At 39.6% G+C, this 17470-nt stretch overlaps 1 protein-coding gene across 6 annotated transcripts in view; it reads left to right on the forward strand.

Moving 5' to 3' along the window:
* auts2a (activator of transcription and developmental regulator AUTS2 a) overlaps nucleotides 1-2351 on the forward strand; it is a 435895-nt gene extending 433544 nt beyond the window's left edge. For all 6 annotated transcript variants that reach the window (XM_086160359.1, XM_086160358.1, XM_086160360.1 and 3 more), the window contains one exon: nucleotides 9-2351. In XM_086160359.1, coding sequence (XP_086016485.1) covers nucleotides 9-1251 — 1243 coding nt within the window. In that variant the 3' untranslated portion in view covers nucleotides 1252-2351. The remainder of the gene's footprint in view (nucleotides 1-8) is intronic.
* The last annotated feature ends 15119 nt before the right edge of the window (nucleotides 2352-17470 follow it).

Below are 17470 nucleotides of genomic sequence, written 5' to 3' on the forward strand. Positions count from 1 at the left end.
GTCCGCAGGGAGTCCGTCGAAAAGCGCCACCAGAGCCATCCGTCGCCGGTCCCCGGCAACCCGGTGGGCCTTCTGGGCCACGGCCGCCCCGCCGAGCACCACAGGAACCACCTGGGCCCGGCCGGCGTGGACCTCCAGAGGGACAAGGAGAACAAGGTCAAGGAGCGGGAGCCGCCCGACTCGTGGAAGGACGGCGGCGCCGACGAGCTCAAGCTCAAAGACGGCCAGCACGGCGAGAAGGACGCGCCGGTGATCCACGACGGGCGGCTGTCGGAGGACAAGGCGCCGGGCCGGGGCGCGGCGTCGCCCTACATCCGGCAGGCCGGCTTGGAGCGGCCCAACGGCGGCCTGAGCCGGGAGCTGATGGACAAGAAGGGCGAGCTGGCGTACGAGCACCAGAAGAAGAGCGCCGAGGTGAAGGTGAAGGAGGAGAGGAAGGAGGAGCAGGACGGACCCGCCGAACGGGCCAACGAGCATCCGGCGCCGCCCCAACCCAACCTCCACCCGCCCTCCTCCATGCCGGTGCCCATGGGCATGGCGGGAGTTCATCCCATCAACAGCATCGGCGGCCTGGAGAGGACGCGAGTGGTGGCGCCCTTCATGGGCATCAGCCCGCTCCCCGGCGCCGACCGTTTCCCCTACCCCGCCTTCCACTGGGACCCCATGCGGGACCCGTACCGGGGCCTGGAGATCCACCGGCGGGACCCTCTGGCCCGGGACCTGTTGCTAAGGAACGACCCCCTGCACCGGCTGGCGGCGCCGCGGCTCTACGAGGCCGAGCGCTCTTACAGGGACCGCGAGCCGCACGACTTCAACCGCGAGCACGCCCACCCGCTGGCGCTGGAGCAGCGGCGGGAGCACGAGCGCGCTCAGCTGGAGGAGCGCGAGCGCCTCAACATGCTGCGGGAGGACTACGAGCACGGGCGCCTGCACCCGGCCATGCACCACGCCGTCCTGGACGGACACCTACCCCACCACGCCCAGGGCCTGATGGCGCCCGGACTGCCGGGCATGCACTACGCCAGGGTGAGCCCGTCCGCCGCGGCCGCCGCCGCCGCAGCAGCCGCCGCCGCCGCCGCCGCCGCCCATCAGAACGGTATCCTAAACAAAACACCCCCGACCGCCTCCCTGAGCGCCCCGCCGCCGCTCATCCCCACGCTGGGCGCCCGGCCGGGCTCCCCCAGACGGACTACCCCGCTGGCCACGGACATCAGAGACAGACCGGCTCACAAGGACATCGAGGCGCGGTGAGCGGCGCCTTCGGAGCGCCAGAACTCACCCGGCGCTCGGCTCCCGGCGCCGGCTGTAACATAGCTGTGAATAACTTATACGGGCGCCAACCCCTTCCTTCTTTTTGTATAAAAAACAGCAAAGGCAACAACCTCGGAACCACAGATAAACCCCCGATGGATTCTCCAGAAAACTTCTCCTCGTCCGGTTTCGCCGCGGCTTCTTCTTCTTTTTTTTTTTTGTTTGTTTTTTTTTTTTTTTGTCTCGTCGCGCACGTCCCTTCCTCCGTGCGGCGGAGCGACGCGGGAGGGACGGCTTTGCGAACCTGCAGGTACCTCAGCAAGGTGTAGATATAGCGTGGATCCACGCCGGCGGCCGTGCAAATATGCAAAAAGGTGCTTTGAAAGCTTTAATTTGAAGAAAAATGTAAATAGAGAAGTATTTAGGCCGTGAGTCGGAATGTGCTTTTCTTTTTGCAACTTTTTTCGGGTGACGCAGCTGATTAGAACCAGAGCCCCCCCACGCCCACGCCCACGCCCACGCCCACGCCCACGCCCACGCCCACGCCACCCACCTCCTGTTCAACTATGCAACGACAACCTGGGTGTCCTCTCTCCACCCAGACCTTCTCCCTCCGCCCACAATGACCTGAAGCTGCACTCTTTCCCGAGCTCCTCCCTTTTCTAGGCCGGTTCGCAGGGGTTAGAATGCAGCGCCGGAAACACACACTCACACACACACACACACACACACACACACACGCTCGCCCCGCCACCCTTACCCCCTCACAGACGGAGTGTAAAGTACATGTTTTGGAAATTAGGTCCTGTTGGCTAAACGGTGTATTCAAGTGCTTCTCCTCGTTGTTACCTTACAAAAGTCCAAAAAAAAAGAGAAAAAAAAAAAAAGGCAAGTCTGATGTGCGGACGGCGTTTCTAAGGAGAGATCTATTTTAGTAGTCCACCGGAGGGTTTAGTCGTGCGCTTCGAACTCTGTGATCATGTTGTGCAGTGTTTTTTTAATCCGACATAAAGATGTCCACCGGAGCCATAGTGGTTAGTCGACGCGTGTTGCAAGACGATTTGTTTTTTCCCCTTCTTTTGCTGTTTACCGTGTACAGAGGGGCTTGGGGGGGTCGGGGGGGGGGGGGGGGGGGGGGGGGGGGGAGGGAGGGAGGGTTCGGCGGGCGGGCAGGGGGGAGGGAGAAAATAAAAGATGAAGTCTTTCTAGATCATGTACAAAAACCGAGACGGAAAAAAAAAAAAAAACAAAACCGAAGCGACTGAATCTTCAGCATGCTCCTCATTTAAACATGTGTTATGTAAATCGTGCCATGTTATTAAAAAATGTGTACTAACCTCGTCGTCGGGCCGTTATTACCTCGATTGGTATTGATCGGTATTCGGGGGGATTCTTGCACCGATCAGTCCTGCAAGCCTTCATCACCTCCACCTGGGAGAGCTTCCTCCTCCACCCTGCAGTACATCACTTTGACCACTAGATGGCGCCAAATAGCCATTATTATTTTTTTTTTTTCTTAATGGTAACATTTTTACGTAAGAGTTTTGAAAAAATCTGTAAATCTGCAAAAAAAATTATTTAATTTACATATCACACAAAACACCTATGCTTGCATGCATGCTCTTTTTTTAAAGCAAAAAAAAGACTCTTCCTCAGGTGCTTACTTGAGATATGTGTTCATATTATCTGAGGAAGAGCCTATTTTTTGCTCGAGTGATTTGTGTGATATGTAAAATAAATCATCTTTTTGGAACATTTTTTTTTGGTGTGCAGAGTTTTTCAAAACTAACTTTTTTTTTGATCCAGCCCTAACTGGCCAGCAAGCTTGGTGTGTTTTTCTTTTCTAATATTTTCATGTAAAACACCCTTCAAATTAAATTACAGATTATCTGAGTAACAGATTACTCTTAAGCAAACAGAAGGATAGTTTTGTTTTTTTTTTTTTAATGAATGTAATAAGCTGTTATATCAGGATGATGCATGATGTATGTCACTAAAATGGTGTATAAATATGAAAAACGAAATTTGCCACAGGAGTGAAATTATATGTCATCTAAATGACATACATACGACTTTTTGTGATGTATTTCATACCCGTGGAATGTGACATTTGTCACTGCTCAACCAAAACAGAGGAAAGCACTTTGATTCCTTAACGCCATCCAGGTTGAATTATTATAATTAATTAGGGTTATAGAAGGAAATCAGATAATAAAGTTGGGCTACCGCCGACGCCTCACAGCTAAAAGGTCCATGGCTGGATTCCCGTGTCTGCGTGGGGTTCCTCCAGGTAAAGTCCACAAAATCCTAAAAAGGAGGGCTTTCTGGAATCCCCGACCTTGACATCGACCCCTGCAGAGAACGGCCGCTCGGACGCTGAACACCTGAGAACGTCCGGCGGGCAGCAAGGCACTTATTCTCATCCTCTTCTAGGAAACGTCTCAAGGGGGGAAAGCAGCTCAGCCACGGTGAGGAACACACACACACACACACACAAGCAGGTAACCTATGCAGCTATTTCCCTTCCAAATCCTGCCTGGCGGTGATTTCCTCCGCCGCCGGCTGCTTCCATCAGCTATTTCCCAAACCGGCCTAATCTGAAGCACCGGCCCGACCAAATCCCAAATTGCCTGAGTAAAGCGCTCCTGGATGTTGCTGAAAATCCCCCGCCCTCCTCCAGCGGACACAACCTTCCTCTCCAGGTGGCACCTCCTCATGTTTCAGAATAAACCACTTCTTTATTGCGATATTTTGAGGATCGATCAACAAAAAATTCAAGTGTAACGGTTGGCTAATTACAGTTTAATGTCTTGTTTTCAGCAAGTTCCCCTTTGCAGCGTCGGGAAAGTGCAACTCCCAGGTTTGTAATAACAACTGCACGGTAATAATAGTTGTGTAACCGTGTAGTCTTATAATATCTGGTGAAGTTTGATATTGATTACACGATTTAAGTTGTAATAAGTGTTTTTTTTTTTCAATGTTTTACTTTTGCAGTTTTGACATTTTCGCAATATTTAAAGTCGATCCACTGCGACATTAAATGTCTAATGGTTCTGGAAGAGTCGTGAAAAAACAGCTGCTTTGGGTGCTAAAATATGAATTTAAAAAATGAATATAGATAATATGTTTAAAGAAAAATGCATCATTAACTAATTAGGAAAATAAATGTTTAAATAATATCAAAAACAAAATTCATTTTATTTACGTGAATGGAATATTTTGAACTTAAAATAGTTCTGTTTTTGTTGATAAATAAATCCCTTTTTTATCTGAATCAAAACTGATTTTTTTTAAATTGAAATATATATGGGCTTGTGGCCAAAACATTGTGATTTAAATAAATAGAATTGCATCCAAAATGCAAAAATTGCCCAAATATAATAATTGAGAATAAAGAAAATTTGGATTCTGTGTCAACAAAATACTAAACTAAATCAAGGTTGATGTATGGAAAACAAAATATAAAATAAGAACCAAATACGGTACCAAATTAATTATCTTATATCATAGTTTTCTGTCAAAATGAAAATGTGATCGGAAAAAAACGTAAACAGAAATTTGTAAATGATATAGATAAGTGAATAAATATGTCATATAAAAATTATATATATATATATATTTATATTTATGCATATGTGTATGTATGTATGTATGTATAGAGAGTGAAAGACAAAATATTTGAGACAGTTATAGGTGTAAATATATATAAATGTGTGAGTGTGTGTGTGTGTGTGTGTGTGTGTGTGTGTGTGTGTGTGTGTGTGTGTGTGTGTGTGTGTGTGTGTGTTTCTGTATAGGCATGTGCGTGTTTATATATTTACATATGTAAACATGTAAACATTCACATATTGTCATGGTTACATCCATACATATGTTCATATATCCATACTTAAACATACATACAAATAAGTATACATACATAAATATTACAAACATACCGACATTCTTAATGCAATCATACAAAGATATGCATATCTAAAACTGTATAAATATATAGAAGAATACATACATATACACACAAATAGATATGAACAAACATATACACAAAAATCCACATGTTTATATACTCATACACATATAGATTTAAATATGTATTCACATGAATGTATCTACATACATATATGTCTATATGTATACGCCGTATGTATATTTACATGTATGTGAATATAAATATGTTTGTATGTATATATGCATTCATATATATACATACAAATTACATGCATATTTATATGATTATATGTACATATGTAAATGTATATGTATACTTATATGTGTTTGTGTATATGTATGAATGTATGTATAGATGTATAAATATGTGGTGTATTATATGTGCATACAGACATAAAAGATGTATGTAACTTTACAGATGTACATATAAAAGCATGTTTATGTTGATGTATATCTATTTGTTCTGTCATATAAAGTATGTCATACATTTAAATTAATTTATAACAGAAAAGTGCATTTGTGGCTTGATTCTTTTTAAAACCACACATTTCAAAATCTATAAAAAAAATGTATTATCTATATTGTATTATTGTATTATCTATATTATCTATATTATGTTTTTCTCCGGTTCTTTGCAGGAGCCGAGAAGGTCCCTCCAGCCCTGCAGTACCCATGCCGGCCAGCAGGTGGCGCCAGTGTTCACCCCTTCAGCCTCAGGTGAGACCAAGGGTTGGGGGCAGAGGCTGCATGTTGTGCAGCAGGTAAGTGGATCGCCCGCCTCCACCTTGAGGGAGAAGAACAGGTTTTGCAGGTCGAATCGGCCCGACCGGATGTTTTGGTGTAGCGTCAGGTGCTCGGTCACCTGAAGGAGCTCCTCCGGTGTGTCCTCCTTGCGTTAGACTATTTTGAAAATCAAGCGAGAAATCAGCGGTGTCGGAGGCCCGGAGCCTCCCGTCATGACCGCAGGCCGGCCGCCCTCCACCTGCCGGCTCACATGATCCCTAGAACCTTCAGAATGACAGTGAATCCCTGCGTTCTGCTGCTGTTTCCACCTGGAGAATATCTGTTGGGGGTTCGTTACCCCGACAACAGGATTAATGCAAACCAGCAGCCTCCGAAAATACACTCAGGTCTAGAAATGGAGTTTCCTCTACACAGAGGTGTTTGTTTATGTGTGTGTGTGTTTGGTTGTGTGTGCGTGTGTGTGTGTATTATACACATTTTAAATGTCATTTTATGAAAACCTATATAAAATATAGTACAACTGTAATTTTAATATTAATTTTAGAGCGTTTGTATGTCGATGTAGCAGGTATATATTTACATGCATGTATGTGTATATATATATATATATATATATATATATATATACATATATATAAATGGATAGATGGGTGTATGCATGTAGATATGTACCTATGTGTATGGATGTATGTGTGAGTATGTATGTATGTATGTATGTGTGTGAATGTTTTTATGTATGTACAATACAGGTATGTATTTTTATGTATGTGTGTATGTGCATGTATGTGTGTATTTCAAATATCACTATATGTATGTACATATCTTTTTAAACATATTTTACATATTATACATATCTTAAAATTAATTTCATGAAAACAGAGGCTGTATATACATAAATATATGTAATATAAATAAATATGTATATATAAATATACATTAAAATCAATTATATCATATGTTTTTTGCCAGTGCATGCATGTATACATTTACATGAATGCATGTATATGTATGTGTGTATGCATGTATATACTGTACACACACTCACATATACATACATGCACACACACGTACATACATATAGATCCATCCACAAGACATACACAAATGCCTTCATACAGACCTTCATATAAACACACACATACTGTATATACATAAACAAATACATACATGTATACAAACACACATAAATATGTACATACCATACATACATATGCATGCACACATACATACGTATGTACACACATACATAAATACATTAATACAAACATATTAACAGACATGCATAAACACACAAAAACATGAACACATAAATTCATACATACATACAAACATACCCACATATATACAAACATACAAACACATGAATTTACACAAATACATACGTATTTACATACATGCATACATACACCAAATATACACCATACACCAAATATATATATATACATACAGATACACATACATACGCACATAGATACATACCCACATCAAAACATATACATAGATATACATAATTCATACATACATACATATATAGATACATATATATAAACATATATACACATACATATGTACAGACATATGTATACATACATGTACATACAAACCTATACTTACATCCATACATGCATACATACATGTATTCACATATATGTATGTATGTATACATACTTATATACATACATACATATAAATACATATGTACATACATATACACATATACACATTCGACATACGTAATTACTTACATGCATACATACATCAAATATACATACATACAGAAACACATTCATACGTACATAGATACATACGCACATAAACACATATACATAGATATACATTATTCATACATATATATATATAAATATATAAACATACATATGTACAGACATATGTATACATACATGTACATACAAACCTATACTTATATCCATACATGCATACATACATGTATTCACATATATGTATGTATATATACTTTTATACATACATAAATTTAAATACATATGTACATACATACATACATATATAAATATATACACATACATATGTACACACATATGTATGTATATCCAATACATACAAACACATACATATATATACATGCATGCGTACACATTCAAAGATGCATATATGTACATAGATACATACATGTACATACATATAGACCTACATATGTACACACTTAGATACATATATACATGGTAACATACATACATACACACATACACACATATATACATATATATGCACAAACACATATTTATACATACACTGATTCATACAGTTACATACATACATATACATACCTTTATGTACATGCATACATACAAACATACCTATCAAGAAACAGACAAACATACACAAACATATTTACATGTCCATACAAAAAATGTACATATATGTATAAATACACATAGTCAAATACATACAAACACATATATACATATGCGCAAATACACAAATATATATACATCCATACATACATACACATACAAATACATACATACATACATACATACATACATGTACATACGTACTGTCATACATATCCATAATTGCATTCATACAGCATATATACATACATACAATTATACATATTCAAATATACACAGAACCTACATATATACATACACATATATACATACATATATATGAATCTATATATTTTTTGTATGTATGTATGTTTGTATTTATGTGTCTATATGTGTATATGTACATATTTTTGTGAATATGTATAATTGTAGGTATATATGCATGTGTGTATATATTTTTGTACATATGTACATATGTGTGTAGGTATGTATGTATGTTTATAATCATGTACGTATCTATTTTTATATGCATAATTTTATGTGTGTTTGTATGTAAGTATGTGCGTATTTAATTATGTATATTGGTATGTGTGCATGTATGTGTGTGTGTCTGTATGTATACGTGTATGTAGGTATGTATCTGTATGTGTATGTATCTTTGTATGTATGTATGTAAGTGAGTGTGTATGTATGCATTTGTGTGTATTTATATATGCACGTATATATGTGTTTGTGTTCATGTATTTATGTAAATGAGTGTGTATGTCTGTGTGTGTGTGTATATATATGTATGTATATATGTGTGTTTTTATCTTTGTATGTATGGATGTGTCTGTGTCTATGTTTGTGTGTGTGTATGTATGTATCCGTATCTGTATGAATCTTTGTATGTAGGTATCTATGTATGTGAGAATGTTATGTTTGTGTATATATTTATGTGAATGTGTGTATGTCTGTATGTATGTCTGTTTTGGAAGTATGTATGTATGTATATATTTATGTGAATGTATGTATGTCTGTATGTATGTCTGTTTTGGAAGTATGTATGTATGTATGTATGTATGTATGTATGTGTATGTTTGTATCTGTCTGTGTATGTATCTTTGTATGTATGTATCTATGTATGTGGGTGTTTATGTTTGTGTATGTATTTTTGTGAATGTATGTATGTATGTATGTATATATGTACGTATGTGTGTATGTACCTTTGTATGTATGTATATATGTATGTATGTATGCGTGTATGGTGCGTGTTTGTGTATGTGTATGACTGTGTGTGTGTATGTATGTATCTGTATGTGTATGTATCTTTGTATGTAGGTCTCTATGTATGAGTGTGTATGTTTGTGTATGTATTAATGTGTATGTTTGTATGTATGTATGTTTGTGTGTGTGTATGTATGTATCTGTATGTGTATGTATCTTTGTATGTATGTATCTATGTATGTGAATGGGTATGTTTGTGTATGTATTTATGCGAATGTATGTATCTGTGTGTGTATGTATGTGTGGACATATGTATGTATGTATGTATATGTATATATGTATCTGTGTGTGTATGTATCTTTGTATGTATGTATCTATGTATGTGAGTGTATATGTTTGTGCATGTATTAATGTGAATGTATGCATGTGTGTATGTAACTTTGTACGTATGTATGTATGTATCTGTGTTTGTAAGTGTTTATGTTTGTGTATGTATTTATGTGAATGTATGTGTGTATGCATGTATGTATGTATGTATGTATGTATGCATGTATGTATGTATGTATGTATGTATGTATGTATGTATGTATGTGTGAATGTGTGTATGTATGGATCTTTGTATGTATGTATCTATGTATGTGGGTGTTTATGTTTGTGTATGTATGTATGTATGTATATACGTATGTATGTGTGTATGTACCTTTGTATGTATGTATGTATGTATGCGTGTGTGTGTGTATGTGTATGACTGTGTGTGTATGTATGTATCTGTATGTGTATGTATCTTTGTATGTAGGTCTCTATGTATGTGAGTGTGTATGTTTGTGTGTGTATGTATGTATGTATGTATGTGTATGTATGTATCTGTGTGTTTGTATCTTTGTATGTATGTATCTATGTTTGTGAGCGTGTATGTTTGTGTATGTATATATGTGAATGTATATGTGTTCGTATGTATGCTGTGTTTGTATTTATATATGTATGTTTAAATGTGATTGTATGTAGGTGTGTATGTATATATGTATGTGTGTGTGTGTGTTTGTGTGTGTGTGTGTGTGTGTGTCTGTGTGTGTATGACTATGTGTGTATGTATGTATGTGTGTATGTACGTATTTGTATGTATGTATCTGTGTGTGTATATATCTGTGTGTTTATATATCTTTGTATGTATGTATCTATGTACGCGAGTGTGTATGTTTATGTATGTATTCATGTGTACGTATGTATGTATGTATGTATCTTTCTATGTATGTATCTATGTATGTGAGTGTGTATGTTTGTGTATGTATTTGTGCGAATGTATATGTGTATGTATGTATGTATGTATGTATGTACGAATGTGTGTATGGATCTTTGTATGTATGCATGCAAGTGTATATGTTTGTGTATGTATTTATGTGTATGTATGTGTTTGTATGTATGTATGTATGTAAATATGTATGTTTGCGTGTGTGTGTGCGTGCGTGTTTTTATATATATGTGTATCTGTGCATGTCTTTATCCATATATGTATGGATATATGTATGTGCATGGGTATATATGCATGTGTGTGTATGTGTTTATTTATGTGTGTATACACATATTTATTTATATATACATGTGTGTGTATGTTTATGTATATGATTATGTAAGTATGTATGAATTTGTGTAAGTATCGTATGTACATATAAATGTACATATAAATGTACCATATATGTACGATTGTGTGAATGGACATATGGCTGTGTCAATGTGTCTGTATGTATATGCCTATATGTGTGCATTAATTTGTGTGTGTATGTATGTGTGTGTTTATGTGTATGTATTTTTGGATGTATATATTTGTATGTTTGTGTCTATAGGTATGTACATATGTATGTATGTATGTGTGTATGCATGTATTTTTATGGGTGTATGTTTTAGGTTGGTATGCATGTTTACATGTATGTATTTATGTGGGTGTGTTTACTTGTTCTTGTATATGTGCCAAATAAAATTAGACTGAATACAAAACAACTTGTTTTGCTTCTCGAATGAGCTCATATGGGAGGCAAGAATTACTGAGATGTTTGTTCGGATCATATGTGGGCGAAGAGTCATGACATGCAGGTTTGGGATATTCAATTTGTCAAATTGGATTTTATCTGTGAGGGATATTCATGTTCAAAAAAAACATCCAAAGGAATCACTGGAACTGCAATAAGTTACATTTATCAGTTTATTCTTTTTCTACACTACAAGGAAGAACCCAGGGCACACTGACACCCATATACACTGCTCCATAAAATAAAGGGAACACTAAAATAACACATCCTAGATCTAAATGAATGAAAAGTCATATTAAATACTCTATTCTTTACATTGTTGAATGTGCTGACAACAAAATCACACAAAAACAATCAATGGAAATCAAATGTATGAACCCATGGAGGTCTGGATTTGGAGTCACAATTAAAATATAAGTTTAAAAACACACTCCAGGCTGATCCAACTTGAATGTAATGTCTTAAAAACAAGTCAAAATGAATCAGTGTTGCTTCCTAAGTGGACACTTTGATTTCACACAAGTGGGATTCCTTTTTTAATCCGTATATATATAAATGTCATATGTGATATGAGCTCGAAGACAAATGCAACATCCGCAGGGATCCATTTGGGCGGCCCGGTGGCGCAGCGATTGCTGCCTCACAGCAAAGCAACTCAGGTTCAAACCCCGCAGCAGGTGTCCTCTGTGTGGAGTCGGCACGTTCTCCTCGTGGGTTCCCACCGGCCAAAAGCATGCATTTAAGTTGATCGGCAACTGTAAAGTGTCCCTAGGAATGAAAGGTGATAGGAAAGGCCCGATAGGCTGAGAGATGGGCGCCAACTGCGGAGGCGGGGCGGAAGTGTGAGTGTCCCTGATAGAAAAGGAAACAAATCATACTAATTTAGCCTTTATTAATCGACGCTGGCTTCCACCTGCGTTGGGGGTTCAGCGTCTTCTTCGACACACTGTATATAGATATATAACACAAAAAGTACAGAACAATAGATAGAACACAAGCTCCAAAATGATGAAAAAGGAACTTTATTCAGCATTAAGGTTGGATGAATCTGGATGCAGCTCGAATCCACACCAAACTATCTGAGTCACTCAAGGCGATCACAGCAGACGTTACACGACTGATTGAACAACATTCAATGACAACTTGGAGCGATTTGAAACGGGTTTTGAAAATGTTGGACGTGCAGCCTAATTTCTAGACTTCATTCAGAAAAATTCATCATTTCATGAACCAATTTGACAATTGAAATTGTTTTTAAAATTCATGTGTTGCATGGGAAATATAACAAATATTTTCCTTTTAATCCTGTCCAAAGCCTGAGTCATTTTTGTTTTGAAATCCAGGTTTGCCGTATCTCATTTTCATCATTGTCAATTTTGCCATTCATATTGCTGGGGGAAAAAACAATATCCCACAGAATTGACTAACTTAAGACCATCACAGCAAGCTTTGGATGAACAGTCTGTTTTACAGGTCTGATCAACCAGAAAGATAGATTTAACAGGATTGAGTTCTAAGTTTTGGATAGATAAAGTTTGTTACTTTACCAATCCAAACTTCTTCATTTCCTCTCCGCTTCTCCCCTCAGCATCCATCTAACCTGCATTCCTTTTTCTAACTGACATCATGTCTTCGTTCAATCCATCCATAAATGTCCTCTTCGGTCATCCACACTCTCAATAGCTGTGTATTGGTGACCCAAGGACTTAAAATCCTCCACCTTCTCAGCCTCTGCATCCTGTATTCTGTATCAGTTCCTCTCGGATCCCTGTCATTAACACTCATGTATTCTGTCTTATTTCAAAGAACCTCCACACCTCTGCTTGTTCCCTGCTCCCACGACAAATCACAATGTAATCTGGGAATTTTTGTCAAAATGCAAATTGACGTGCAAATACTTCAGAAAGTTTGGGCTACAGACTGCTGCAAAATGTAACTTCGTTCAATTGTTATCAAACACTTTGGAATTGGACAAATAAGGTTAGCAGAACGTCTGTCCTGAACTGACCAGCGATAGCGACGACGCTGTAGCCCGATGCTAATGCTAATAGCATCTTACCTGTTGCCCCCCGATGTCTCACCTTTGACTGAAACAAAACTATGGTTTACAAAAATTCACTTCCTCTCTCCAGGGAATTTCGTTTCGTTTTCATCAAACTGTAGCAATGTCATCGGGAAAAACGGTTACATTTGTTTGTCCACCGTAGTCGGCGTCCGACTCACCTGCTGGCTCGGCTTCACTTCCGGTCCGCCCGTTGGCCACGCCCCCTTATATATAACCTCCGTCGGAAAGTAGAAAAAATGAAATACGTAATTTCCTGTGCCGAATTGCCACTTGGACAAATGCTGATTGTTTATATGTATAGATTCAAAAGTTAAATATGTATGTATACATGTATGTATGTATATATTTCTATGTATGTATGTTTGTTTCTTTGTGTGTGTGTGATTGTATGTATGTATGTATGTATGTATATATATGTATGAAGGTATGTGTGTATGTAACTATGTGTATGTATGTATGTGTGTATGTGTGTCTGTATGTATTATGTATGTATCTATGGATGTGTATGTATGTTTGTCTATGTATGTTAGTATACATGAATGTGTATATATGTGCGTATGTTTGTGTGTAGGTATATGTATATATGCATGTGTGTGCGAATATGTATACACGTATGTATGTATGTATGTATGTATGTGTGTGTGGATGTAGATGTCCTTGTATATCAATGTATGTATGAATGTGCATGTATGTATGCTTGTTTATATAAACATACACATGCACGCACATACATACATACATACATACATACATACATACATACATGCATAAACACTTATGCACATACATACATCCACATACTTACATATACATGCATGCAAACATATATGAATACAAATACATACAGACATACATATTATATATATACATACATATGTTATACACATATATATGCATACATATATATCCATACATATATACATACACATACACACATACATACATTTATACATACATAATGAAATACATACAAACATTTAAACATACACACCTGTAAATACATACACACATATACATATATACTTACATACAATGCATACATAGATATATACATACATTTTGGTGGCGCAGGGGGTCGAGCAATCATCTTTGAAACCTGATATTCCTGGCTCGATTCCAGGCTCCTCCCAGAGTGTTGAAGTGTTTTTGAGCGAAACACTGAAACCTGAACTGCTCCCCTGTTGCTGGTTGACAGCAGCCTGCTGCTGAAATGGGAAAACGAATTTCCTCACGAGAGATTAATAAAGGTTAAATGAATAAAGGATAAATCATACATACGCATGCATGCATGTATACATACAGACATATATAAATAAACATACATACATACATAAATACATAAACATAGACATACATACATACATACATACATGCATATATATATAAATATGCATACATACACTTATGCATATATATACATACATGCATACATAGATACATTTACAGGCACACAAAAGTACATATATACATCCATAGACACGCACATATATATGTACATACATATACATACATACATACACCTACGTTCATACAAACACACATACATACATACATAAACAGACACACATGCATGCATCATATACATACGTACTGTATGTACACACACACATGTCTAATATTTGAGATGAGATGAGATGATAACAACTTTATTAATCCCGAAGGAAATTGTTGTGCCAGAGTTTCAAGTAAAAAACATAACAGTAATAGATAATAGTAGAAAGGAGGAAGAATAAGAAATATAATGAAATTTGTACACATACAAACATACACATAGATATGTGTGTACATAGATGTACAAATACTTCAACTATATATCCACAGCGTCGCGTGGATCTGGAGCAGCAGCTCCAGAGACGTCTGAGCCCGTTTGTTGTCGTCAAAGTTTTCAGTCATTGTTCCCTTGCGACTTCAGTCCGCCGCTGAGAAGCTTTTTTTGAGGAACTTCTCATCCCAGAGTTTTCTGCTGTGACCACGTCACCTCTAAGTGAACCTGCAGCCATTGTTTATTCATTTATTTTTTTATTCAAATTAAGCCCTGATGATAATAAGACAGATAAAATCCATCGTTGGGCGGAACTTGAAATATATCATAGGATGGCCACGTTTATATTCAGGGTTGGGCCCAGTTAAACTGGTCACATGACCCCACTGCAGGTCACGTGACTCCAGTCGGACTTCTCCGCCTCTATATATTGAAATAACAGCAACACAGTAAGAAACTGTTGTTACACCTGGCTGTCCGAGCAGCTGGGGGAACTACTTTCTCTCTGCCGGCGTAGGAAAACATCTCCTCACAGCAGGATCGAGCCGAAAGGAGCATGTTTTCCCGACATCGGTGGATCCTTTTGATCCTCCCTAATCTGGATTCCGCTCAGGAACGACCTTCAAGCGACCTTCACGCAACCCCGAGGACGGAGCGACCCCGTTAGCCCGGAGATTCGGTTCCGCCGCCTCCGACATGATGAACTGTAATTGTCGGAGAACATTCCAGCGGGGCGTCCGTCACACCCAAGCGGTGGACGGGGGAACGAGGTGGAGGACGCCAGAAGACTGGCTGCTCCTCCCATCGGCTCAGGTGGACTCAGGAGACTCAACATTCACTCGCATCCAAAAGCTATCGAACTATTGATCATCTATTAACTGATTACATCTGATTGTAGTTGTGGAGGCGGAGCTTAGATCAGAGATACTTCTTCCAAGAGAGCAGGAGAACATGGAGAGAACCCAAGTAACTACAGGAGAACATGGAGAGAACCCGAGCAAGTACAAGGAGAACATGGAGAGAACCCAGGCAGGAGAACATGGAGAGAACCCAGGCAGGAGAACATGGAGAGAACCCAGGCAGGAGAACATGGAGAGAACACAGGCAGAGGACCATGGAGAGAACCCAGGCAGAAGAACATGGAGAGAACCATGGAAGGAGAACATGGAGAACCCAGGCAGGAGAACATGGAGAGAACCCAGGCAGGAGAACACGGAGAGAACACAGGCAGAGGACCATGGAGAGAACCCAGGCAGAAGAACATGGAGAGAACCATGGAAGGAGAACATGGAGAACCCAGGCAGGAGAACATGGAGAGAACCGTGGCAGGAGAACATAAAGAGAACCCAGGCAGAAGAACATGGAGAGAACCCAAGCAGGAGAACATGAAGAGAACCCAAACAAGTACAAGGAGAACATGGAGACGACCCAGGCAGGAGAACATGGAGAGAATCATGGCAGGAGAACATGGAGAGAACCCAAGCAAGTACAAGGAGAACATGGAGAGAACCCAGGCGGGAGAACATGGAGAGAACCCAAGCAGGAGAACATGGAGAGAACCCAAGCAAGTACAAGGAGAACATGGAGAGAACCCAGGCAGAAGAACATGGAGAGAGAGAACCCAAGCAAGTACAAGGAGAACATGGAGAGAATCGTGGCAGGAGAACATGGAGAGAACCCAGGCGGGAGAACATGGAGAGAACCCAGGCAGGAGAACATGGAGGGAACCCAGGCAGGTACAGGGAGAACATGGAGAGAACCAAAAAACAAAAGATCCTCAACAAGAGGCCTGAAAGACCTGCCTGACAGCCAACACTCGGGGCAAAGACCTGCCTGTCAGAACGAGCTCAGGGCAAACTGTACCATCACCTGCTGCGATCCTTGTTCACCTGAGAGGTTCATCTTCAGGAGAGGATGATGTTCATTGCTCCTCTCCTCTGGTGTTTCCACGAGGTAGCACCATGGTTGAATACTTGTTACACCGCAGTGCAACGGCAAAGATGACGAATGTACTCTCTTTAATAGAATTAGGCGCGTCATTTTACTGCCTTATTTGTAGCGTGGGCGTTACACTACTTCCTTACATGTAACACTACTTCCATTTACTGACTCCAGCCTGGTAATGAGGAGCCCGCGGCCCCAGAGCCGCCCGGGGTGT

Source organism: Fistularia commersonii, chromosome 15 (assembly GCF_037954325.1).
Source record: "Fistularia commersonii isolate RoL2024-O1a breed Wild chromosome 15, RoL_Fcom_v1.0, whole genome shotgun sequence".
Classification (NCBI taxonomy): Eukaryota; Metazoa; Chordata; class Actinopteri; order Syngnathiformes; family Fistulariidae; genus Fistularia; species Fistularia commersonii.